General features: G+C 44.9%; 2 protein-coding genes across 4 annotated transcripts in view; one reads left to right on the top strand and one right to left on the bottom strand.

Annotated features, from left to right (window-relative positions):
- The window catches only part of COL5A3 (collagen type V alpha 3 chain), a 111,340-nt gene extending 104,931 nt beyond the window's left edge, over positions 1 to 6,409 (bottom strand). For both annotated transcript variants that reach the window (XM_072149452.1, XM_072149453.1), the window contains exon 1: positions 6,130 to 6,409. In XM_072149452.1, coding sequence (XP_072005553.1) covers positions 6,130 to 6,214 — 85 coding nt within the window. In that variant the 5' untranslated portion in view covers positions 6,215 to 6,409. The remainder of the gene's footprint in view (positions 1 to 6,129) is intronic.
- RDH8 (retinol dehydrogenase 8) overlaps positions 1 to 27,275 on the top strand; it is a 192,369-nt gene that overhangs the window by 116,018 nt on the left and 49,076 nt on the right. The window lies entirely within an intron of this gene.

The raw sequence follows: 27,275 nt of genomic DNA, 5'->3' as shown, positions 1-27,275 counted from the left end.
TCCTCTGTATTATACCCCTGCAGCAGAGCTCCTCTGTATTATACCCCCCTGCAGCAGAGCTCCTCTGTATTATACCCCCCTGCAGCAGAGCTCCTCTGTATTATACCCCTGCAGCAGAGCTCCTCTGTATTATACCCCTGCAGCAGAGCTCCTCTGTATTATACCCCTGCAGCAGAGCTCCTCTGTATCATACCCCCCTGCAGCAGAGCTCCTCTGTATTATACCCCTGCAGCAGAGCTCCCCTGTATAATACCCCCAGCAGCAGAGCCCCTCTGTATTATACCCCTGCAGCAGAGCTCCTCTGTATTATACCCCTGCAGCAGAGCTCCTCTGTATTATACCCCTGCAGCAGAGCTCCTCTGTATTATACTCCCTGCAGCAGAGCTCCTCTGTATTATACTCCCTGCAGCAGAGCTCCTCTGTATTATACCCCTGCAGCAGAGCTCCCCTGTAAAATACCCCTGCCGCAGAGCTCCTCTGTATTATACCCCTGCAAAAGAGATCCTCTGTATTATACCCCTTGCAGCAGAGCTCCTCTGTATTATACCTCTGCAGCAGAGCTCCTCTGTATTATACCCCCTGCAGCAGAGCTCCTCTGTATTATACCTCTGCAGCAGAGCTCCTCTGTATTATACCCCCTGCAGCAGAGCTCCTCTGTATTATACCCCCTGCAGCAGAGCTCCTCTGTATTATACCACTGCAGCAGAGCCCCTCTGTATTATACCCCTGCAGCAGAGCTCCCCTGTAAAATACCCCTGCCGCAGAGCTCCTCTGTATTATACCCCTGCAAAAGAGATCCTCTGTATTATACCCCTTGCAGCAGAGCTCCTCTGTTTTATACCCCTGCAGCAGAGCTCCTCTATATCATACCCCCTGCAGCAGACCTCCTCTGTATTATACCCCCCTGCAGCAGAGCTCCTCTGTATTATATCCCTGCATCAGAGCTCCTCTGTATTATACCCCCCTGCAGCAGAGCTCCTCTGTATTATACCCCTGCAGCAGAGCTCCTCTGTATTATACCCCTGCAGCAGAGCTCCTCTGTATTATACCCAATGCAGCGGAGCTCCTCTGTATTATACCCCTGCAGCAGAGCTCCTCTGTATTATACCCTGCAGCAGAGCTCCTCTGTTTTATACCCCCTGCAGCAGAGCTCCTCTGTATTATACCCCTGCAGCAGAGCTCCTCTGTATTATACCCCCTGCAGCAGAGCTCCTCTGTATTATACCCCTGCAGCAGAGCTCCTCTGTATTATACCCCCTGCAGCAGAGCTCCTCTGTATTATACCCCCCTGCAGCAGAGCTCCTCTGTATTATACCCCTGCAGCAGAGCTCCTCTGTATTATACCCCCTGCAGCAGAGCTCCTCTGTATTATACCCCTGCAGCAGAGCTCCTATGTATTTTAACCCCTGCAGCAGAGCTCCTCTGTATTATACCCCCTGCAGCAGAGCTCCTCTGTATTATACCCCCTGCAGCAGAGCTCCTCTGTATTATACCCCTACAGCAGAGCTCCTCTGTATTATACCCCCTGCAGCAGAGCTCCTCTGTATTATACCCCTGCAGCAGAGCTCCTCTGTATTATACCCCTGCAGCAGAGCTCCTCTGTATTACACCCCTGCAGCAGAGCCCCTCTGTATTATACCCCCTGCAAAAGAGATCCTCTGTATTATACCCCTGCAGCAGAGCTCCTCTGTATTATACCCCTGCAGCAGAGCTCCTCTGTATTATACCCCTGCCGCAGAGCTCCTCTGTATTATACCCCTGCAGCAGAGCTCTCCTGTATTATACCCCCTGCAGCAGAGCTCTCCTTTATTATACCCCCTGCAGCAGAGCTCCTCTGTATTATACCCCTTGCAGCAGAGCTCCTCTGTATTATACCCCTGCAGCAGAACTCCTCTGTATTATACCCCTGCAGCAGAGCTCCTCTGTATTATACCCCTGCAGCAGAGCTCCTCTGTATTACACACCTGCAGCAGAGCTCCTATGTATTATACCCCCTGCAGCAGAGCTCCTCTGTATTATATCCTCTGCAGCAGAACTCCTCTGTATTATACCCCCTGCAGCAGAGCTCCTCTTTATTCTACCACTGCAGCAGATCTCCTCTGTATTATACCCCCTGCAGCAGAGCTCCTCTGTATTATACCCCTGCCGCAGAGCTCCTCTGTATTATACCTCTGCAGCAGAGCTCCTCTGTATTATACCCCTTGTAGCAGAGCTCCTCTGTATTATACCCCTTGCAGCAGAGCTCCTCTGTATTATACCTCTGCAGCAGAGCTCCTCTGTATTATACCCCTGCAGCAGAGCTCCTCTGTATTATACCCCTGCAGCAGAGCTCCTCTGTATTATACCCCTGCAGCAGAGCTCCTCTGTATAATACCCCTGCAGCAGAGCTCCTCTGTATTATACCCCTGCAGCAGAGCTCCTCTGTATTATACCTCTGCAGCAGAGCTCCTCTGTATTATACCCCTGCAGCAGAGCTCCTCTGTATTATACCCCCTGCAGCAGAGCTCCTCTGTATTATACCCCCCTGCAGCAGAGCTCCTCTGTATTATACCCCTGCAGCAGAGCTCCTCTGTATTATACCCCCTGCAGCAGAGCTCCTCTGTATTATACCCCTGCAGCAGAGCTCCTCTGTATTATACCCAATGCAGCGGAGCTCCTCTGTATTATACCCCTGCAGCAGAGCTCCTCTGTATTATACCCCCTGCAGCAGAGCTCCTCTGTATTATAGTCCCTGCAGCAGAGCTCCTCTGTTTTATACCCCTGCAGCAGAGCTCCTCTGTATTATACCCTGCAGCAGAGCTCCTCTGTATTATACCCCCTGCAGCAGACCTCCTCTGTATTATACCCCCCTGCAGCAGAGCTCCTCTGTATTATACCCCCCTGCAGCAGAGCTCCTCTGTATTATACCCCCCTGCAGCAGAGCTCCTCTGTATTATACCCCCCTGCAGCAGAGCTCCTCTGTATTATACCCCTGCAGCAGAGCTCCTCTGTATTATACCCCTGCAGCAGAGCTCCTCTGTATTATACCCCCCTGCAGCAGAGCTCCTCTGTATTATACCCCTGCAGCAGAGCTCCTCTGTATTATACCCCTGCAGCAGAGCTCCTCTGTATTATATCCCCCTGCAGCAGAGCTCCTCTGTATTATACCCCTGCAGCAGAGCTCCTCTGGATTATACCCCTGCAGCAGAGCTCCTCTATATTATACCCCTGCAGCAGAGCTCCTCTGTATCATACCCCCCTGCAGCAGAGCTCCTCTGTATTATACCCCTGCAGCAGAGCTCCTCTGTATTATACCCCTGCAGCAGAGCTCCTCTGTATTAGACCCCTGCAGCAGAGCTCCTCTGTATTATACCCCTACAGCAGAGCTCCTCTGTATTATACCCCCTGCAGCAGAGCTCCTCTGTATTATACCCCTGCAGCAGAGCTCCCCTGTATAATACCCCCAGCAGCAGAGCTCCTCTGTATTATACCCCTGCAGCAGAGCTCCTCTGTATTATACTCCCTGCAGCAGAGCTCCTCTGTATTATACTCCCTGCAGCAGAGCTCCTCTGTATTATACCCCTGCAGCAGAGCTCCTCTGTATTATACCCCTGCAGCAGAGCTCCTCTGTATTATACCCCCCTGCAGCAGAGCTCCTCTGTATTATACCCCTGCAGCAGAGCTCCTCTGTATTATACCCCTGCAGCAGAGCTCCTCTGTATTATACTCCCTGCAGCAGAGCTCCTCTGTATTATACTCCCTGCAGCAGAGCTCCTCTGTATTATACCCCTGCAGCAGAGCTCCTCTGTATTATACCCCTGCAGCAGAGCTCCTCTGTATTATACCCCCCTGCAGCAGAGCTCCTCTGTATTATACCCCTGCAGCAGAGCTCCTCTGTATTATACCCCTGCAGCAGAGCTCCTCTGTATTATATCCCCCTGCAGCAGAGCTCCTCTGTATTATACCCCTGCAGCAGAGCTCCTCTGGATTATACCCCTGCAGCAGAGCTCCTCTGTATTATACCCCTGCAGCAGAGCTCCTCTGTATCATACCCCCCTGCAGCAGAGCTCCTCTATATTATACCCCTGCAGCAGAGCTCCTCTGTATTATACCCCCCTGCAGCAGAGCTCCTCTGTATCATACCCCTGCAGCAGAGCTCCTCTGTATTATACCCCTGCAGCAGAGCTCCTCTGTATTATACCCCTGCAGCAGAGCTCCTCTGTATCACACCCCCCTGCAGCAGAGCTCCTCTGTATTATACCCCTGCAGCAGAGCTCCTCTGTATTATACCCCTGCAGCAGAGCTCCTCTGTATTAGACCCCTGCAGCAGAGCTCCTCTGTATTATACCCCTACAGCAGAGCTCCTCCGTATTATACCCCTGCAGCAGAGCTCCTCTGTATTATACCCCTACAGCAGAGCTCCTCTGTATTATACCCCCTGCAGCAGAGCTCCTCTGTATTATACCCCTGCAGCAGAGCTCCCCTGTATAATACCCCCAGCAGCAGAGCTCCTCTGTATTATACCCCTGCAGCAGAGCTCCTCTGTATTATACTCCCTGCAGCAGAGCTCCTCTGTATTATACTCCCTGCAGCAGAGCTCCTCTGTATTATACCCCTGCAGCAGAGCTCCCCTGTAAAATACCCTCTGTACAACAGTTTCTCTAAATTACAAAGTCCCTTCTGCTACAGGCTGCATATCCAGCTCTGCTGTGCCCAGAGTAGTAGTGTTGAGCTGCAGACAAGTCATCTTGATTTTGACCTCCGCCTTGAACTTCAGCAGGGAGGTCCCACCAGTTCACCAGAAACTGATTGCTATAGAAATAAACTCTCCCTGACATTAAACAGCCGCAGCTGTCAGGTGACTACAACTCCCAGCATGGCCTGACAGCCTGCAAGTTGTAGTGTCACAACATCTGGAGTCACAAGTTGTCGTCCAATTCAAAGTCATAAACTAAACATATGCAATAAAAAAATCTCAAATATTGCAAATGTATTCTTTCATTGACATATGTAGCAGTGCTGGGTTTGTCATTTGACACAGACCACTGTGCTATCACAGTATGTGAGTTTACATGGGACTGCAGGTGGACCAAAAGGATTATCTGAACTCAGAAAGTCATTATGATGTATGAAGATACATCCCAAATAATGAAATGACAAATTCAGCTCTGCTACATCTGTATCCACATCAAACCTATTTCACATGAAGAATTGGATATGTTTTATATCATATGTTATACAATAAACTCAGAGCACTCCAACATCATATGTCATCTCATATCTTATACAATGCGCACACACAACTCTGCTACATCTTTTTTTCATCTCATATTCTATACAACACAAACATAGCTCATCTACATCTGTACAATGCAACCTCATGTAAAGGCATCATTCAGCACTGCTACATCTGCATGATTCTGCAATTACATTATATCTGATAATACACAATAGTTTTTACATGGGACTGCCGTTAAACTTATTATAGTATGTTAATTGTGATGCACCTTATAGTTAAATGACAAAATCACCCCTGCTACATCTGCTTCTATACTGGTAGTAGAGACTTGTAATCCGTCACCTTCACTCAGATATCAAAGAAATGACATACACAGCTCTGCTACATCTGCTGATATGCTGGTAGTAGTGTCATATCGATAACTCAGGTATCAAAAACTTGACATACCCAGCTCTGCTACATCAGCTCTCCTTTCTCTGCGTGTATCGTAACCCTACTTCAAATATTGCACCGTCAGCTCTGCTACATCAGCCTATTTCCCCAAGTTATCTTTCATGCATCAAAACAAAGTTTACATGGGACTGCAGATATGCTTATTAATCATGATGCATTAACGATCTATGGTAGTTAACTATTAACTATCTCTGATAGTCAAGTGACAATTTCACATTTAAATCAAGAAGTTTTGAGTTTGTAAATGACAAACACAGCTCTGCTAAGTCATTTGCTATGCTAGAGGTAGTAGCTGATGATATCACAATGCGTTATTACTGGTTTTACATAGGACTGCAGGTAAACCAACTACAGATCCATTACGCGTCTTAACACCAGGACCAATTCGGCTCTGCTATTCCACTTCCAATATCGGCAGCAGTGCACATGGAGGGGGCATGCATACAGGAGGACGGTACCTGTTCTCACAGTGCAGAGTCTCTGCAGGACCAGGAGCAGGACGGTGACTTTCCAGCAATCCCATGGTAGTATCCCCCTTTCCATAGTGCGGGGTCAGGAGCGGGGTCTCTATGTAGTAGATGTGAGGACACGCACTGGGGACATAGGGCTGTAATCCACACTCACTACTATGTATCCATGTGTGCCGAGACCTGCGAGAGAGATAGATGAGTGCGCGCTCGCCCTTGGCTTAGTCCTCTCTCTGTAGTATCAGTTTTCTCGCAGTCTGTTCTGTCTGACTGTGTGTCCTCTTCTGTCTGTCCCTCCCTCCTCCTCGTTCTCCCTCTCATAACCCCCCCCCCCTTCTTCTTCTTCTTCTATTCATCTACTGCAGACTTTTCGACAACCCCCCCCCCCCCTTACTCTTTTGCTAGGGTCTCTGTCACCCTCTGCCTTGTATCTCAGACACTTCCTCACCTATCTGGTGTCACCTCATCTCAAGTCTCCAGGTTCTCATCCTTATCTGCCCTGGAAGCCTCTAAACATCTTAGGAGACATCATTTAGGCAAGAAAAGAACTTCTTCAAGGACTTCTGCCCAATTTTAGGTGTACCTTTTTTAAAAAAATTAGTTTGTTCATTATTAACAGGTCTGGTGTCACCTCAAGTCTTCAGGTTCTCATCCTCATCCACCCTGAAATCATCTAAACATCTTAGGAGACATCGTTTAGGCAAGAAAAGAACTTCTTCAAGAACTTCTGGCCAATTTTAGGTGTACCTTTTTTTAAAAAATTAGTTTGTTCATTATTAACAGGTCTGGTGTCACCTCAAGTCTTCAGGTTCTCATCCTTATCTGCCCTGAAATCATCTAAACATCTTAGGAGACATAGTTTAGGCAAGAAAAGAGCTTCTTCATGGACTTCTCAACAATTTTAGGTGTACCTTTTTTAAAAAAATTAGTTAGTGTCACCTCAAGTCTCCAGGTTCTCATCCTTATCCGTCCTGAAATCATCTAACCAACTGAGGAGATAAAGGTTTAAGCCAGAAAAGGTCTTCTTCAATGGACTTTTGGCCAATATTAGAGGAAATTTAATTTTTAAAAATTGGTTCCTTAGTCTGTTATTAACATCTGTGGTGTCACCTCGTGTCATGTTCTCCAGGTCCTCATCCTTATCCATCCCAGAATCCTCTAAATATCTTAGAAGCCATAGTTTAGGCAAGAACATGACTTCTACAGTGACTTTTTAACAATTTTTATGTGTAACTTTTTCAAAAAGTTGGAGGTTCCTTAGTCTGAAACTAACAGGTCTGTTGTCACCTCATCTCAAGTCTTTAGGTCCTCATCCCAGAATCCTCTAAACATCTTAGGAGACAGAGTTTAGGCAAGAAAAGGACTTCTAGAATGGACCTTTGGCCAATTTTAGGTGTATTTTTTTCCAAAAAGTTTGATGTTCTTTAGTCTGTATTTAACAGGTATGTTGTCACCTGAAGTCTCCAGGTCTTCATCCTTGTAAGCCATAAAATCCTTTATTCAAATTATAAGGTGTAGATTACACAAGAAAAGGACTTCTTCAATGTACTTTTGTCCAATTTTTAGGTGTAACTTTTTCAAAAAGTTGGAGGTTCCTTTCTGTAACTAACAGGTTTGTTGTTACCTCACGTCTCCAGGTCCTCATTCTTATCTGACCTGGAATTCTCTTGTCATCTTAGAACTCATAGTTTAGACAAAAAAAAAAAATACTTCTTCAATGAACTTTTGTCCAATTTTAGGTGTAACTTTTTCAAAAAAGTTTAAACAGGTCTGGTGTCACCACAAGTCCCCAAGTCTGCTTTGTCATCTTGTCTGGAATTCATTAAACATCTTAGGAGCCATAGTCCAGACAAGGAAATTATTTTTCAATGCACTTTTCGCCAATATTAGGTGTAACTTTTTCAAAAAGTTGGAGGTTCCTTAGTCTATAATAAACAGGTCTGGTGTCAACTCATATCAAGTCCTTCATCCTTTTCTAGCCTGGAATCTTCTAAACATATTAGAAACCATAGTTTAGGCTAGAAATTTACTTCTTCAATCAACTTTTAGACATTTTTAGACATTTTAGACATTTTTTTACTTAAAAAAAAAAGTTAGAAGCTCTTTAATCTCAAATCTCCAGGTCCTCATATGGAACTAAACTGGAGTCCTACAGACCAAAAATAACTTAACAGTAATAAAATCACCAAAGTTAACGTACAACTTAAAAAAAGATGGATGTTCATTATTTTGTTATAAACGGGTCTAGTGTTACCTCATCTCAAGTCCCAAATCTTCTTCAGAAAACCAAACTGAGGTCCTCCATTCTTAAGTAAACATTTTAAGTTGGTAGCCTTAGTTCAGACGAAAAATGACCTCAGTAAGTGACTTTTCAAGTGTAACTTTTTTAAATTATTGGAGTTCCAGAGGTCTGTATGATATGGGTCTCCAGGCCCTCTTACTTATCTGGCCTAGAATACTCCAAAAATTTTGCATCTCGAAAGAACTGTAGTTTTAGCAAGAAAAGGATTTCTGTACAGGACTTTTCCCCATTTTTAGGTGTACTTTTTCAAAAAGTGGAGTGTTGGTAATCGAAATCTCACTGAAGCTTTTGTTAACGGCAGAAAAGGACGATGGTGATTTTCAGGTGTCACTTTTTCAAAAATGTTCCAAGTTCATTGATATTTGATGAACTTGTGCGTGATAAACTGGAGTCACTACATCCCGTGTCTCATGGTTCACCACGGAAGGAACTTTTTCAAAAAGTTGAAAGTTAATTGGTCTTTTATGAGAAGGTCTGGTGTCACCTCATCTCAAATCTCCATCCAGGTCCTCATATGGAACTAAACTAGAGTTCTACAGACCAAAAATATTAAAAAAAATTTTTTTAAATGCGGCGGTTTTTCTGAATCCGTCGGGTTTTCGTTCGGCCACGCCCCCCGATTTCCGTCGCGTGCATGCCGGCGCCGATGAGCCACAATCCGATCGCGTGCAACAAAATCCTGGGGCAATTCAGGGGAAATCGGCGCAAATCGGAAATATTCGGGTAACACATCGTGAAAACGCGAATCGGGGCCCTTAGTAAATGACCCCCAATGTCTCATAGTTCACCAAAAAGTTGAAAGATTAATCATAATCTCTTATGAGAAGGTCTGTTGTCGCCTCATCTCAAGTCTCTAGGTCCTCCAAAGTGAGTCCACTAAACATCTCAAGTAATGAAGGAGCTGTAGTTTCAATATGAAAATCCAAAAGTAAAGGAAATTTTTAAGGTATACTCTTTTGTCCAGTGGTCTACGATGTGCCGGTCTGGGATCACTTCATCGCAAGTCTCCAGGTTCTCCTTCTTATCCAATCTGATAAGGATTTTTGGGATATTTTTAAGGTTTACCTACTTAACCAAAAATGGCACCTTATCCCTGATGTAGCCTTATCTCAAGTCTGCAGGTCCTCATCCAGCCCAGAGTCCTCTAAACATCTTAAGTTTTAAAATATCTGTAGTCTAGTAAAGTAAATGACTTCTATAATATTTTGGGGAAATTTTTTGTTTAAAAAATCCTGAAGGTTCTTTGGTCTGCAATAAACAGGTCTGGAGTTACCTTACCTCAAAGCTCTCATCCCTTAACCTCAACTACATGGAATTCCCTAAATCTGAAGTCTTAGATAAGAAAGGACTTTTGTAATGGACACTTTTGGAGGTCCATTGACCTACGGTGAACACGTCTTCTCAGCTTCACTAGTTGATGTTGGACTTTTGATTGTGACCACATTTTGAATATATCTTTAGAAGCCAAGGTCAGCAGATGAACTACATGTTCAGGTTCCACATGTCGCTGGTCTTTGGTCTTCTGGCTATGACCAGCCATCAATGTGCGTCCAAAGGTCTCTTCTTGTCTCCTCTTCTCTTGATTTTCCCCCGGGACTGTAGTTGTGTCTCATCTTGGTGGATCTGAAGGCTTTGTACTTCTGTAATTATCAATTAGGTTTATTGCATTTGGTAGTTAAGGGGGAAAGGTAGCAATTATAGCCTGGGAAAGGAGGACGTCTGGGGATGGGGATGGGAGGCCTCTCCATCGTAGCTAAAATATTGACCACTTTTTGTGGGTCCAGTGAATTCATTCATACAAATTCTTGAGTCCTCTCGAAGGGCCAGTTCCGATTTACTGAGACTTGAAGCTTCATAATAAAACGTATTTGCACATATTTATATGTATGTTTATATATATTTATATTCATCTATTCATTCTTTTGTTCATTCACTTATTTTTATTCATTCATTCGACATTATCACCTAAATGTCTTTGAATTTATGTGGTATATTTGTTCTTTCATATCTACTCATTTTTCCTTTACCAGGGATATCTATTGCTCACCTACTTGTTATTCATTCATTCATTCATTCATTCATTCAAGTAATCACCATTCCGTCTAATTTTCCCAACTGATGAGTTCATTCTCTAATTCACCGTCCTCAAGGTTCTCACTCTTTATTCCTCTGTTATAGTCATTTGTGTTCTGTTACCCATTCAATAAACAACTTATTTATTCCTCTTTTTCATTCATATCTACAGTATTCTAATCTTTTATAATTCACTCAAGTAGTACTCCTCATTTTTTCAGTGAATTACTAATTTGTTCAATAATTTACCTAAAATCCTCCGGTGTTGAATGCATCTCTTCTATTTGGGTCCATTCAGTCATCCAATGATAATAATAACTCTGATGTCCTTCATTCATTCATGCGTTCATTCATCAATTCATTCATGAGTTAGTTCTTGTTCTAAATCTCTTCTGTTTTGGTTCATACATTTATTCATTATCATTTTTTCTCTTTCTTTTAACTTTTCCGTTTTGTACTTTAGGCTTTTCATTCATTTTTCATTCATTCTCCCTTGAGCTGTGCTCCTCTGATACACAAAGGATACTACTGATACTACAAGATCTAGAGATGCTTCCATTAGCCACCAATTGGATTTCAACTTTTGTTTTTCTTTTCAAAGCAGGTATGAAAATGAATGTCATTATCTTCATTCCTTTCCATAGACAACACGTTGGTAATGTCTTCTGCATTCATTTTCATAAACCTTTTTTAAGGCTAAAATTAACTGCATTCTTAATAGGCTTAATTCATTCATTCCAGTTCTCTGTAACAAGTTTTCCTGTTTTGGATAATTCATTCTTTCATAAATGTATTTTTTTAAGTTTATTTATCTTTCAAATTATTTTTTTTGCCATTCATTTGTTTGTTTCTTAATTTGATCATTCATAAATATGTCGATTCTTCTGTTTATTTTAGTTCTTTTTTTACTTTGTCGTTTCTATGTCATCTAATTCTTTTAGTCATTCATTTATTCATCCCTTCATCATCCTCTCTTACTCTCTTTGTCAATAATCTGTTTTATTATTTTGTTCATTCATACACTGTGCATTTTATTTATTCATGTATGGATTCTATTCATTCACTTCTCATTCATTTTTTTAACCTTTAACCCTTTACATGTCATTAGTTTACATTTATGCTTTTTAGATATTTTATGTATTTATCCATATATCAGCCTCTCCTCCTCTAGATCTCTACCTCTTCTATTCATTCATTCATTCATTCATTCATGTTATTCTTTCATGTATTCCTATTTTTTTTTAATTTATTTATTCACAATTTGAATACTACTAATAATAATCATTCAACATCTTGTATTTCTCTAGTTCATTACTAGTTCATATTCATTGATTCATTCATTCATATGTGTGTTTATTATTTCATTAATTCAATGTAAATTTGGCTGTTCATTCATTTTGTTCACATTGATTCTTGATTCTTACTTTTATTAATTGTCCCTTATGCCTCTGTTATTACTTCTTCTGGTGTCTTGGATAATTTGTCCAATCATTCATTATTTTTTTCATTCATCAAGCTCCCCCTGTTTCTTTGGCATTGGTTTGGTCTGTTTTGATAATTTGTTAATTCTGCAATGGTCTGTTCCATCATTCACTCATTTATCATTTCAACTTTTTTTCGATTGATTGATTAATTTAATTAATCAATTGTTGACCCGTTTGTTTATCCATCCATCCATCAATCTTTCGTCTCTTTCACATTGGCGCAGTTTTTTTCATTCGAGATTTCCACGGATGCCTCACAAAGCCATTGATTCCTATTGGTGGTTTCACATTGGTTTGTATTTTCACTGATCGGTTGTCCATGGAAAAAATTATGGAAAAATTTCCTAGTTTTTTTACTGATGCAGATCACGAAGGCAATAGAAGTCTATGGGTCCGCAAAAAAAATCTAATGAAACTGTTTTTTTCACTGATGAGGCAGAAAAAACTGATGTGCTGTTTTCAAAGCAATGCTAAACCTTCAGGCTTTTTTGTGGACACAGAGGCAAAAACGGATGAAAAAACAGAAGAAAAACTGAGACACATTGGAGACAAAATGCAAGGGTTGCGCAATTGAGGCTGAGCACCAACGCCAATGTGAACAAGCCCTTACTTTAGGTCTCTAAGTTCTCGCTTGCCTGTTCTATTTTATAAAAATACATTCATCCATTAATTCGTTCAACCTTTCTTCCTTTGTTTCTATTTGTTCTTTCATTTGTTCAGTCTTTGATTCATCTTTCATTCCGTCATTCATTTGCCTGGGTCATTGCAGGTGACTATTTCATTCATTCTTTTGAAATATGTATACAGGCGGTCCCCTACTTAAGGACACCCGACTTACAGACAACCCATAGTTACAGACGGACCCCTCTGCCCACTGTGACCTCTGGTGAAGCTCTCTGGATGCTTTAAAATAGTCCCAGATTGCAATAATCAGCTTAAAATTGTCTGCAATGAAGCTTTATTGATAATTCTTGGTCCTATTACAGCAAAAAAATTTGAAACTCCAATTGTCACTGGGGCAAAAAAAAAAAACTGCCTGTATATATTAATTTTCACTTTCCTCCTCTGGTTTTGTCTCTTCCACTGTTATGTTTGTTGCATATTTTGTTGTCCCTTAAGAACCAGTGTTTTTGCCAACTCGATGTATGAGACAGCTGCTTATAATCTGCGGTAAGGGGGCTGTGTAATAACCAGGTTTTATACGCCACCTATAGGATTTTATTGGATTAATAAAAATCAGTGTCTCCTTGTCAGACTCTGTAACTATCTGTGTGACTGTCGAGTCAATGTCAACTCCTTGCCTTTACTTGGGGGTTTGGGAGATTTCTGTCACTGCTTCCCATGAGGAATGCAAATGTTCTTTGCAGTTTCAGCCAAGAAGTAAGGAGAATAGTGAGTGCAGCTCTAGAGTATAATACAGGATGTAACTCAGGATCAGTACAGGATAAGTAATGTCATGTATGTACACTGTGACTGCACCAGCAGAATAGTGAGTGCAGCTCTGGAGTATAATACAGGATGTAGCTCAGGACCAGTACATGATAAGTAATGTCATGTATGTACACAGTGACTGCACCAGCAGCAGAATAGTGAGTGCAGCTCTGGGGTATAATACAGGATGTAACTCAGGATCAGTACAGGATAAGTAATGTCATGTATGTACACAGTGACTGCACCAGCAGCAGAATAGTGAGTGCAGCTCTGGGGTATAATACAGGATGTAACTCAGGATCAGTACAGGATAAGTAATGTCATGTATGTACACAGTGACTGCACCAGCAGCAGAATAGTTTGTGCTCTCTCACTCTGCTGTGAACTGCTGAGGGTGTGGTTGTTGCTGCTGAGCTCCTGAACCACCGGGAGCAAACTCGATCCACCCAGGCCTGCTCTCTCCTCCCCAGGGAGGGAGTGGGTTTCTGGGATGAGTGAAGCAGGAAAATCCCAGGCTCCTGTCTCCCGGAACAGGCCGGCGGGAGGCAGGAGAAGCCAGTTACCGGCCAAAGCTGAAGGGGTAAGAAGATCTGCCCGGAGCCAAGGACGCAGCGATGTGACCTCGGCTGCCACCCCCAAGACCCAGGGAAGCCGCAAGGTCTCCGATTTGCAAAAGATCAAGGCAAGTAACATCGGCCTAAGTGCTCCTCCTGGAAAGCTGGGTATCTGTGCTGCAAATCTGAGTGGTTCAGCTGAAAAACTGGGTGCTCATGGAGGTGTTGAAAAAGCATGGGGTGATCTTAAGACCCGGGAGTCTGCTACCATCTATGGCTCTCGGATTGCTGAGCACCTCCGTGAGTACGAGGAAGCTAACAAGGCAACGAGGAGTCTCCAGGAGGAGATACGGGAGACCTTGGCCCTAGCGGGGGTGGCCACTAAGAAGAAGAAGTCGGATCTTCTAACCACCATTAACAGACGCCGAGGTCACTGCTCTGGAGGAAAAGCGTCATCTTATCCGTGAGCACAGCGGTCCTTTCCACGAAAAGAAAACGATGCAAGGTTTGAGGAAATGCACCTGGAGAAGCTGAGAAAGCAGAAGGGGCTTGAGATCCAGTCGGATGATGCTGATGGCGATGATGAGGAAGATCAGCCGTATCCGTCTGGTGGCCTGCACCAACACCAGCAGGCCTCGCACGACAGGCTGCCTGCAGAGCAAGCGCCATTACCATCAGGCCGCGGTTCTGCCAACCTGGAGGAGGAAAGTGATGACAGCGGCCAGGGAGGGGCGCTAATGGCTCAGATACGACAGCTTGAGTCCCCAGTTCACCTCCAGAACTTTTCCTTTGATGATGATTTGCCAGATGACGACCAAAAGAGGAAGAAGAGACCCAAGAAGATCAAGGCGTCTCAGGAGGTGAGCTTGGTGTTTCGTCCTCTCCCTGTTTCCTCCGGGCAGGCAACAGTTTCAGCCTGTCGTGTAGGCCCCGTTACCCAGCCCAGCCCGAATCCTGCAGTGGACTCGGTGCCAGGGTGCGGGGAGATTGCAAAGCCACGTTCCATCATGGCGCAGAGCACCAGCTTTGTTTGTAGTAGGAAGGATGGTAGGAAGGTAGGAAGCAGGGAAGGCATCAGCCAGGTCCAATCCAGCAGGTCCTGGTACTGTGCGCTGCCCCCCATTGGGACGGGGGGTGGCCCGGGGCCAGGGGCGGTGGCTCCTGTGGCCCCTAGCGCTGTGGCTGCATCTAGCTCCGGTGAGCGGCTGCTGGGGCTTGTAGTGTGGAGCCTCCCAAGCGTCCTGTGCAGCCTGCGGGAAAGGGTGCAGGAAAAATGTTATTTTGTATTGGTGCATCAGACCCTGCAGAAGGCACTAAGAGACTGTCCATAGTTAATAAAGATAAGAGGCCTCTTGCATCCAGTGAGCAGCAATGGACAAACATTAAAAGAACAACTGGACAACAAGGGGTCAATGCCAGTGAGGCAGAGGGCACAAGTAGGATCTGGGTTGGAGCTGCCTCTTCTCAGGCTGAATCAGCTATGGAGGTGGCTCTACCCTCAGTGCCCAGTGACGCCGAATGGTGCTGAGGGGGGTGATCCTGGTATGAGTGCTGATCCATCTGCACCCCCAGTGGTGGCCGCTCCCATAAAGAGCTATGCGAGTGTCACCGCTGGGGTAAGTGGGGTTAACTCCTTGTCTCCTGGCTCTGGGAATAGCATTTTGCAAAGGTGTCTTCTGGAGGCTCTCAGGAGAGGGGAAAAGGCAATCAATGTAGAGGGGAGGGAGGTTGATCTATCCTTCTGGACAGACAAGGCATGGCCTGGCAGCCTTCCAAGAGCAAAGGGATGGGAGAGACGCATGCCCACCCAGGTCAAGGGAGGTGGAACTCCTCCTGAAGATGAACTTCAGGGCTAGTGACATCTTTGCCCTGATACATCCTTATGGTACTCCGGAGTTCGATGTCAGCTTTGTTCGGCCGGAGGGCTTAGAGCTCTTCTGGTCGAATTATGAGCTGGCAAAGAACGAGCCCGTCTGGCGAGACTTTGCTGTGCAAGCAGTGTCTCGCCGAAACGCTGTCAAGAAGGTGACCGTTTTGACCCGTAATGAGTCACTTTCTTGCATGGACATCATGACTTGGCTCAGTCGTTATGGCGAAGTAGTTCAGGTACCTCAGAAAAACCGCGATGAATTTGGCATTTGGTCTGCAGCCTGGACCTTCATGATGAAGTTGAAGTGTTCAGGCGGCACAGTCGCCCACATTCCTTCTTCAGCCTTTCTTGGGCGAGACAGAATCCTGGGGCAGCCGAAGGTCTGTCACAGGTGCTGTGACCCCACACACTTTAGCGCCAGCTGGCAAGTGCAGAAGTGCGCTTTGTGTGGTGGGCTAGGTCATCTCGCTGCATCCTGTAAGGACATTAGGTGTAACCTGTGTGGTGAGCTCGGTCACCCTTTCAGCCATTGTCCTCGCTCCTTTGCCAATGCGGTTGTGACCCCAGTGGAGGAGAGCCAGGAGGTTGCTTCTGCTGGGGAGGGGACCAGCAGAGGGGGAGGAGCTGAGGGGCCTGTGAAGAAAAGCAAGAATAAGTCACCTTCTCAGTTGAGGCGGCTTGAAGCCAGACAAAAAGGGAGAGAACTGGGGAAGCCTCAGGTTGCTGTGGTGACCCTTGGTCCTTCCTCAGAGGCTGATCTTGCTACTGAGGCCCTGAGGGATGATGAGGTGGTCAGGAGGATGGAGCGCGAGAAAGGTGCCATGTCCTCCACGTCCTCCCATTATGAGAGTATGGATGAGGATAATAGGATTTGGCTAGAAAATAAGCGCAAGCAGAAAAAGAAAAAACACGGCCTATCTAAGATACCTAAGGAAGGGAAAACTTCCTCCCCTCTGGTTGAGCTTTCCAACCGGTTCCTCACCCTCAATGAGATCGCCTCCCAGGAAGGAGAGGCTTAGGGTGGGGTTCTGGAGGTGGCGGAGCAGCCTGCAGGGGGCGCTGAGTCTCTATCCGCGGGGGATGCTGGGTCCTCAGAGTGGGAGACTGACTCAGAGTCAGGAGACAAGGACGAAAGAGAGGGTGGTCCGGGTGGGTCCCTGGGGGCCAATAATAATATGGACACCACAATTTCATTGAAGAGAAGTTGCCCCAATTCTAAAGGGAAAAGGGTTCGTGTTCAGAGGACAGTCGGGGAAGGGAAGTATTAAGAAAAAAGCTGTTTAACTCAGTCACTCATGATGGCGGCATCTACTCCGTTGACGCTGGCGTCCATTAATGTCGCCAGCATTAAGTCTAATGCGGCTAGATTTGCGGCCTTTGATTTTCTTGCCCGTGTTGTAGCCGACATTTTATTTTTGCAGGAGACCAGGCTGACAGATTTGGCGGCCGTGTTTAAAGCTAAGAGGGAATGGAGACACGGGCCTTCCTATTGGTCTCTTGCCGCCGGTCCTTTTTACCGCACCGGTAGAATGCCGATGAGTTATTGGGTTAGAAATGGGGAGGTGCCTGATCCTGGATGTCCTCATGAAGGGACAAGAACTTTGTCTAATTAACATCTATGGTCCCCAGTCCAAGTGGGACAGGAAGTGTCTCTCTATAAGGATCAAGCCCTACCTTTTTACAAATCAGCAGGTGGTCTTTGGAGGGGACTTCGATGCTGTCACGAGGTCCCAAGATAGGGGAGGTTCCAGAGACAAGCTGACTTATGATAGTGTCGCTCTTAATAGCATAGGTAGTGAGGCTCGCCTGGTGGATGTCCACATCCGGCACACTTCAGGCCACGCTGGTTTTACCTTTTATAGGGGTAGAATAGACAGATTTTATTTAAAGGAGGAAGCCATTTCTTCACCATTGGCTGTTGTTGAGGTGGAGTTCTCTGACCACTGTTTAATTTTGTTTTCTCTGAATGTTATAGATTCACATCTCCGGATGGGAAGAGGCTACTGGAAGCTCAATTCCTCTCTCCTAGGAGAAGCAGAGCTAAGACAATCCTTTGAGGACTTTCTTCAGAGCCAGATACTGTTGCTGGGCCTTTGTAGCAGTAAGTCATAGTGGTGGGAGATGTTCAAGAAAAGGGTGGCAAGATTCTTCTGCCAGCACTCAAGCCTCAGGAGCCTGGACAGTACCACCTGCATCAGGGCCTGAGGAGGAAACTTGAGCATCTCATCTCGACTGGAGGTAGTCGTGAGGACATCTCCAGAGGGAAATCTTTGCTGAAACACAACTTTGCTTTTTGAGAGGGATTACGGGAAATACCGTTCGCCCGACCCTTACAGAAACTGCAAGATGTCAGTGAGTAGTAAAGTTGTCACAGGACTGGTTGACAGTACGGGATCCCTGAAAAGGTCCAGATCAGAGATTCTGGAGGTTGTCAGATCCTTCTACTCACACCTCTTGGGCAGGAAGGATCTAGATCGGGATGTGATGTTGGCTTTCCTGTCTTAAACTGTCCCTGAGCCAGGAGTAGACCCCTCTTTTGATGTTTTGACAGAAATGATCAGAGAAGAGGAAGTCAGCCTGGCGATTGAAGGGCTCGCCCTCAAGAAATCGCCAGGTCCGGATGGATTAACATCCGAGTTTTAAAAGACCTTTAAGGACGCCTTGGTTCCCCTCTTGACAGAGGTATTCAATGAGTGTCGTTCCTCGGGCACTCTGCCAAAGTCAATGAGGAGGTCTGTCCTGATCATCCTGTCAAAGGGAAAGGACTGATCTAGTGGCAACTGGTGAGAACTGGTGGCCCATAGCGCTTCTCAATACGGACAGAAAGGTTTTGGCAAAGATGCTGTTTAATCGGCTGGTGCAATTTGCACCCCTTTTGGGGGGCCCAGCAGTGCTCTGTTCCAGGCCGCAGTACATTTAGTGCTGTGCTTTGAGTCCGGGAGGCAGTGGAGCAGGGCAGGGCTGGTAACTGGAAGGGGTACTTGCAGTCCTTGGATCAGGCAAAAGCGTTTGATCGGGTTAACTATGAGTACCTCTGGTCTGTCCTTCTGAGGTATGGCTGCTGGGGGAGTTTGTTGATTGGCTGAAAGTTTTGGGCAAAACAGTTGGATTGGCCGCTCTTTTGAGGTTGGGTCTGGTGTTCACCAAGGTTGTTCTCTGAGCCCACTACTGTACGTGTTCAAGATCAACCCATTCCTTAGAAATGAACCGTGCGGTACCGGAAGCCGTTCTAAGGGTGGTAGCATATGCCGTTGATGTCACCATTTTTGTGTCCTTGGGAGGGGAGGCGCAATGGGTCAGAGGTTGACCACTACTCAGAGGCTTCTGGGTCCCAGATCAACCCGGGATAAGTGTGAGTCTCTGGCTGGGAGAGAGAGGTCCAGGCTTTGATCTCCCGGACACTCTTCCAGGGCCCCAGGACTCAATATTGGCCAGGGGGATTACCCCATGCAAAACTGGGACAGCAGGTTTAAGATTGATGCTCATAAGGTGGACCACTGGAAGGGTTGGTCTTTGACCCTCAGAGAAAGGGTTAACCTGATCAAAACCTACCTGCTCCCGCTACATATATATCTGGGCAGTGTGTGAATCTTGCCAGAACCCCTCTGGACTTGGGTCTACAGTCTGTTCTTCCAGCTGTTGTGGGGGAATAGGCTGAACCTACAAAGAGGGAGGTTACTTACCGCACGAGGAGACAAGGAGGGTTGTGAATGGTCAAACCTGTGGTGTTCCTAGTGAATACCTTTCTTAAGATCAATGTTGCAAACCTCTGGAAAGGTATCCCTTGTGGGTATACTGTAGGGGATGGTTTCGGCTTTTCTTCCAGGAATGGGAGACAGGAGGACAAGTGAAGAATCTTCGCACACAGCATGGGCATCTTCCGGCTTACGCTGCCCCGGTTCTGAAGGCAATTCGCCGATGGGGTTTGGGAATGTGGGAGATCAGGACCATGTCGAGGAAAATCCAGAAGCCTCTGGCCCTCAGGGATTGCCCAAGTCAGGATCTGAGGGTGGGTTTGAGTCTGTTGAATTCCATCAGGATCCCCCTGAAGTTCTGGGACGTGACTTGGCGCTGCTTCCATGGAAAGCTGTGTGTGAGGGACAATCTGAAGTGTAGGAGCTCTGAAGAAAGGGGTTGTCCCCAGGAGGAGTGCGGTGGCCTGCTGGAGAGCATGGACCACTTCCTGCTTCAGTGCCCCTTTAACACAGAGGTGTACAACCGGGTGGGCGCTTCCATCCATTGGCCCGGGTTGGCCGGTCTCTCCTATGCGGAGTGGGCCTATGAAGCATTCAAAGGCCTGGGTGGCCAGGACCACTGCAAGTTTTTCCTAGTCAGTCTAGTGGTCATGTACCACACATGGAACGCACAGAGCTTAGTGCCGACGCAACACAGCGTGGATTTGGTGGTTAGAAACATTCTGGGTGACCTGGTGAAGGTGCTGCACAGTAGATTTTGTTTTCTAAGTATATCGTGATGTAGGGCTTGCAGGCGCTGAACCTGGGCTTTATGTGGTAATGATAGTTGTTCAGGTTCTGTTTTGTACTATATTTTCTTATGTTGTCAGTAGTTGTAAGTAGTATATATATTGTATATAGTGTGGGTTTGGGACATACAGTTAGGTTGGGAGTGGGTGATGGTGGGAGGATTATTTTCTTTATTTATGAACTGACCTTGGACACTGGTCTGGACTACTTAACGCAAACTTTGGACGTTACACCAGTGTCTGGGGCGAAGGGGAGGGTGTGGGCGAGGGATTTAGTTTAGTGTAGTGTTATGTGCATTCTGTGTCTGTTAGTTTATATACTATATATACTCGAGAATAAGCCTAGTTTTTCAGCACAAAAAAATGTGCTGAAAACCCAAACTCGGCTTATACTCGAGTAAAAAAATATATCAAAACTCACCTTTCTGTCTTCGCCCGCTGCTGGCTATATACTGGAGCAGGGGGCTGGCTATATACTGGGGCAGGGGGCTGGCTATATACTGGGGGATATGGGCTGGAAGGCTATATACTGGGGGGAAGGTGCTGGCTATATACTATGGGGCAGGGTCCTGCATGCTATATAAATGGGGAGGCTGTGACCAATGCATTTCCCACCCTTGGCTTATACTCGAGTCAATAGGTTTTCCCAGGTTTTTGTGGTAAAATTAGGGGCCTCGGCTTATACTTGGGTCGGCTTATACTCGAGTATATACGGTATATTTAAAATCTATGATGCTATCTTTGTGGGGTGGGTGTGTTTATGTTAATTTATGTTAATTGGTTTATTTGTGGGAGTGCCTTGTTGTTTTGGTTAGGTGGAAGTCGCACTACCTTAGTGAATCACCGGAAGACCCGTATCCTCGACGTAGAACACGCCGCTGGATTGTGACAGGACCGGGTAAGTAAATGTCCCCCATTGTTATTTAGAGGTGTTTTTAAGTGCGAATGGGGCTGGACCAGCATGTTATTGTAAATAGTTTGTATACATTGTATATTATGTTTGGTCTTGGTTATGTATTGTTGTTATGTTTTCTATTTTCAATTTTAATAAAATATCTATAGTAAATAAATCATAGGAACAAAATGACAACCTACAAAGTAACTATTTATGTAAATGAATTGCGCAAATAAACCGTAGACCGCTGTCTGGAGGTGAGCGCACGCTTGAAGACATTTTCCTTGGGTGTCTGCACACTTAATTAAAGTACTTAAAGAACAGACGCTCTCCTCACCTTTGACACTATAAACTGCTATAACTTTTACACCCTGTGGAGCAGCGGTGTTGTAGACTCCTATTATGATGCTACATAAATGGGTTGTAACTGATACTGGACAGCTGGGACTTTCACACCCCCGATCCAGGTGCATGATGGGGGTCCCTTTGCCATGTAAATGGGCACCAGTACTATAAAGGGCACATGGATGATTGGTGCTTGGGTACATATTTATTCAAGAACTTCATGTTTCACATCTGCAATGTAACCTGCAAGTCTAGAACCTGTTTACAGCCTACAAGTGTCCCTATATATTGTAGGATCTTTACTCCATTATCTAATATATAAAGCTGAATGACGGTCTGTCTGTATGTCCGCCAAAAAATCTGCACCGTCGCATTTACAATCACCAAATTTTGCACAACTGCTCTCTTTGACTCAGGGGAATGTCATAGATTCGGTTTTGAGACGGAATTTTCACCCCACGCTTTCCAAAATCCACTTATTAACCACCATATACAGGAGCCATTGTCTGCTGCTGCTGTGGCAGTTGGAAGCTGAGCTGTGATTGGCTGCTGTTCTGCCACAGATCATTAATATGAGCTCTGAGCTGTGATTTGTTAACTATAGGCAATGAGTATAAGACGCTTATGTGTGAGGTAAGATGTACAGAGATACAGAGATAAGGGGAGATTTATCAGAAATGTCTTAGGTAAAACTCTTCCAGTTGCTTATGGAAACCAATCAGTGCTCTGCTGTAATTTTATAAACAGCAGTGGGAAAATGAAACTTGAGCTCTGATTGGTTGCCATGGGCAACTAGAGCAGTTCTGCTCTCAGACACATCTGATGAGTCTCCCCATAGAGAAAGTGACAGTCGGAGACAGAGACAATCACTGGAATGAAGGGTGTCAGAGACAATCACTGGAATGAAGGGTGTCAGAGACAATCACTGGAATGAAGGGTGTCAGAGACAAACAGTCACTGAAACAGACTGCCAGAGACAAACAGTCACTGAAAGAGGCTGCCAGAGACAGGCACTCACTGAAAGAGACTGCCAGAGGACAGAGACGGTTAAAAAGTTTATAAAAAAGGGACGGTCAGTGATAGAGACAGTCAGAGACCGTCTATAGATACATATAAAATATTTTTTGTTAACCCAATCTATTTTGTTATAGCTAAGAGCAGTATATTTACTATCCCGGGCAATGCCGGGAGCTACAGCTAGTAATACGTATAAATTGATTCAAAGGACAGCACCAAATACCATTTTGGATACAAAAATGGTTAATGACCATCTTATTTATTGTCTGCGGAGTTATAAGATAATCCATTTATAGTTCAGATGTTTAGCAATAACTTCAATGTGGTCTTGATACCATCAGAACACCAAGAGTATGGAAGTCAATCATACCCCATGTACTCCTCTTATGGGCTTCCAGGTCAGTCAGTTATGTAAGGCCGATTGGTGTAGAAAGCGAGGTGCTTCTTGGTGCCTACACAAATAGGTAGATGCACAACATGGGAAACTTTTCAGATACTAAAAGGATCCATAAAGTAGCTGTTACCCTGGTGATTCTCTCACCAATGTCTGTACAAGACATGGAACCTTAGCTTTAACACATGGATCATGGAAAGGAGATCTCCATTGTCCTGTAGGTAGAAGATATGAGTAATACCAAGGACACCAAAGCAAAGGGTAACATTACTTTGAACTTTTGACTTTCAGACTTCATTTCTTACCATCCACTACAACTTTGAACCTGAGACTACCATCATTTCATAGAGAATCATCTTAGCAATTTCATACATAACTATGACTTTTAGCTAGTTAGCATATGATTAACAAGTGAAAGGTCACTGGTACAAATTGAGGAGCAGCCATAAAGAAGTTTTCCCAATAAAAGAGGTACAGCATCATCCAGCTGATGGATAGTGGTCTCTCGGCCAAGAAAATTGCCAAACTTCCTTGTGTATTTGCCATGACAGTCTGAAGAATGAAGTCCGTCCATCCATTCCAAAGCCAAGAAGTGGAAGACCTGAAAGAATATTAGAGTCAACAAGGCGACTCATCGCAAGGTCTATCAGTTCTGTAGCTACAAGCACGGCTGTGAAGGTGGCTTGTATACTTCGTAATAGTGAGATCACAGATGTCCATTACACAAGCCTAGAAAGGTGGTTCCAAAAAACAAGAAGCCTCGACTTCAATATTGTCAAAAGAAGAGTCGGATTAAGTTTGCAAAAAGTATGAAAGTGGACAGTAGAAGACTGGAAATTGGCGATTTAGAGTGATGAGACAAAGGTCAATAGACTTGGTCCTGATGGGAGTGATTGGGTCTAGAACAAGGGAAAAAGCGGCTTGAGAAATTGAAGGAACTGTCAAATTCAGTGGAGGAAGTTGGATGATTTGAGGTCGTTTCACTGCCAAAGGTTTTGGATACGTGTTCAAGATCAATGGTGGTCTCAGGGCTGAGCTGTATGTTGTTATACTACGAGAGGATTTACTTTGTACACTCAAGTTCAGTGGGTACGAGAAGGACTTCAAAGTGTTCCAGGAGCAACCTACGAGATTGGCAATGAAATGGTTCAATGACAATGAAGTGGAGTTGCCAATTGAATAAAAAACTGTATTCCTGCCCAAGGCAGTCGACCACTATGCACCAACATTGGGGATATGTGAAAGAGATCTACGAGAACATTATGTGTGAGTCATGATTGAATCTGAAAACAAACCCAGAAGGATTCAGTGTTGAACTGCCAACGGTAGATGTGCAAAATACAACTAACCATATGCTAGATAGGGTCCGGAATTGAGAGTTCTCCTAACGGAGACTGTGCCTATAAAGGCCGCCTTACAGGTGTTCCTGAAGGAACAGATTCCCAACTGTAGACAGCACTGTTTCAACTTGGTTGCATCTCTTCAGCACAGTGTAGGGAACTGGTTTGACTGGTTTGATTGAGAGGCTATTGACTAGGGTCAGGAAGTGAGAGTTCTCCTCATGTAGACTTTGTCAATTAAGGCCGCCTTGTGATAGACTTAGCTTCCACACACTTACGGCGCCAAGGTGTCTGATAGCAAGCCAATGAAAGCGGGCTTATTTATCCACACTTCTGGATCTCCAGGCCAGGATCCAGGAGGTCCATGGCTTGGAGCGCTTGGAGGCCTCTTTCCACAATACAGTCTCCGGCTTTACTAAGGTTTCGGAACTGTATTGGGTTTAGAAAAGGACCTTAGAAAAACCATATCCCCTCTTACTTAGCTTCTTCCCTCTTGTGTTCGGTTTGTTATTTGTTGTGTATAGGCTCTGGCTTGATGCCGAGGCCCAAAGCTGCTGGGGGGGGGGGGGGGGTGTCACACAGTCTGACAGTGCTTGGTGAGGAGTGAGGGGGGCTATGTATAATCAATCCATGGGGGGGGGCTGTATATAGGTAAACTATGAGGGGACTGCCCACTGTATAAAATAACCATGACAGGCCTGATTGGGAATAATGAACTAGAAAATATTTTAGTTAGCTTCTGAATTTTTTATTCCACCATATGAGTTCACGGCAAAGGGGCCCACTGAGGCTCTGCTGCCCAGGGGCCTACTGATATCTGGAGCCGACCCTAGTTTGATCCAATATTAGATTTACTGCTATTGCTGTAACTTACATATTGTTATACTATAATTAGCTACCTAACACCTATTATACTGTACATTTCTTTACATTACAGTAATTCTTGCAGGGTACCAATGTACAATTTACATCCGATTTAATTCTGTCTACTTCTTTCCATTTGAAAAATACTTTAAATAAAAATACAATGAATTATTATGTTTTGTACAAGGAAAACCACACCTCTTTTTACTACCTTTAAAGGCAGCCCCCTGATCAGGATTAAACCAAACCAGTATATCAGGGGTGTAACTACAGTGGTAGCAGCCATAGCAGCCGCTATGGGGCCTGAGATGTCAGGGGCCCAGTCATCCGACCTGCTACACTGAAGAATGGAAGATGAGCACCATTCACAGTGTGTGAAATCTGGCAGACATTGGGGCAGATTTACTTACCCGGTCCATTCGCGATCCAGCGGCGCGTTCTCTGCGCTGGATTCGGGTCCGGCCGGGATTTATTAAGGTAATTCCTCCGCCGTCCACCAGGTGGCGCTGCTGCGCTGAAGAGCATCGGAACGCACTGGAATACACCGAGCCGGGCTGAGTGAAGGTAAGTGCAATTTTCGCGACACATTTGTTTTAAATGTGGCAGTTTTTCCAATTCCGTCGGGTTTTCGTTCGGCCATGCCCCCCGATTTCCGTCGTGTGCATGCCGGCGCCGATAAGCCACAATCCGATCGGTTGCGCCAAAATCCCGGGGCAATTCAGGGAAAATCGGCGCAAATCGGAAATATTCGGGTAACACGTCGGGAAAACGCGAATCGGGCCCTTAGTAAATGACCCCCAGTGAGTACATACATATATGTGTATGAGGGTATAAATGTAGGGATGCATATGGTACATATATACTGTATGTGTGTGTATATGTGATGTTGACATTATTTATATGTGTATATACTATATGTGTGTGCATTTGCTATATGTATAATAATAATTCCATTATTTATATAGCGCACACAGATTACGCAGCGCTGCACAGAACTTGCCAAATCAGTCCCTGTCCCCAATGGGGCTCACAATCGAATCAACCTACCAGTATGTTTTGGAGTGTGGGAGGAAACCGGAGGACCTGAAGGAAACCCACATAAACACAGAGAGAACATACAAACTCTTTGCAGATGTTGACCCTGGGACTTCAACCCAGGTCCCCAGTGCTGCAAGGCTGTAATGCTAACTACTAAGCCACCGTGCTGCCCACAATATAGTACTGTATGTATATATGGTGCATATAAACTGTATGTACGTGTGTTTATATTGTGAAAAAGTGTGTATTTATGGTGTGTGTGTATATACGGTATATGTAATAATACGATGTGTATATATACTATATGCTTGTGTATTTTATGTGTAAATAGTGTATGTAGTACATGGGTATACGATGTGCATATACTGTATGTATTAGTGCATAAATATGTGTAGATGTGTAACAGTACATAAATGTGTATGACTATATAAACATATGTAAGTGTACAAATATGTATATTTTTTGGGGAAGGGGGCCCCATGCAAAAGTCTGCTATGGGGCCCAGCCACCTGTAGTTATGCCCCTGCAGTATATCTATTCCATTAGGACAGATTCCCAAATGTAGACAGCACTGTTTGTGTGTGGTTGCATCTCATCAGTACCGTGTAGGAAAATGGAGGCTATTAACTAGGGTCAGGAAGTGAGAGTTCTTCTTACAGAGACTTTGCCAATTAAGGCTGCCTTATAGGCGTGTAAAAACTTATAGTCATTGAAGCTCCACCAGGGGATTCTGGGAAATATGCAAACAGTGCTGTCTACAGTTGGGAATATGTTCTTTCTGGAATAGATATATTGGTCTAGTTTAATCATCATGTCATGTCATAAGGCTTCTTGAAAGTCATGCTTGATGGTAAGGGGGCTGCCTTACCAGGTACCAAAAAGGGGCAATGTTTTCCTTATCCCACCCTGGAAAATGTATTTGCATATTTCTTAATATATGGTAAATAGTTACCAGACGGCTAAGATGATTGCCTGTTTAATGATTGGGTTCTTATTCAAAGCTGTAGTGGATGGTGAGATGTGGAGCCAGAAAGTCAAAAGTTCAAA

Source organism: Engystomops pustulosus, chromosome 4, assembly GCF_040894005.1.
Source record: "Engystomops pustulosus chromosome 4, aEngPut4.maternal, whole genome shotgun sequence".
NCBI classification, from domain to species: Eukaryota; Metazoa; Chordata; class Amphibia; order Anura; family Leptodactylidae; genus Engystomops; species Engystomops pustulosus.
The sequence above is the reverse complement of the archived record's forward strand: the minus strand, read 5'-3'. Positions and strand labels throughout refer to the sequence as shown.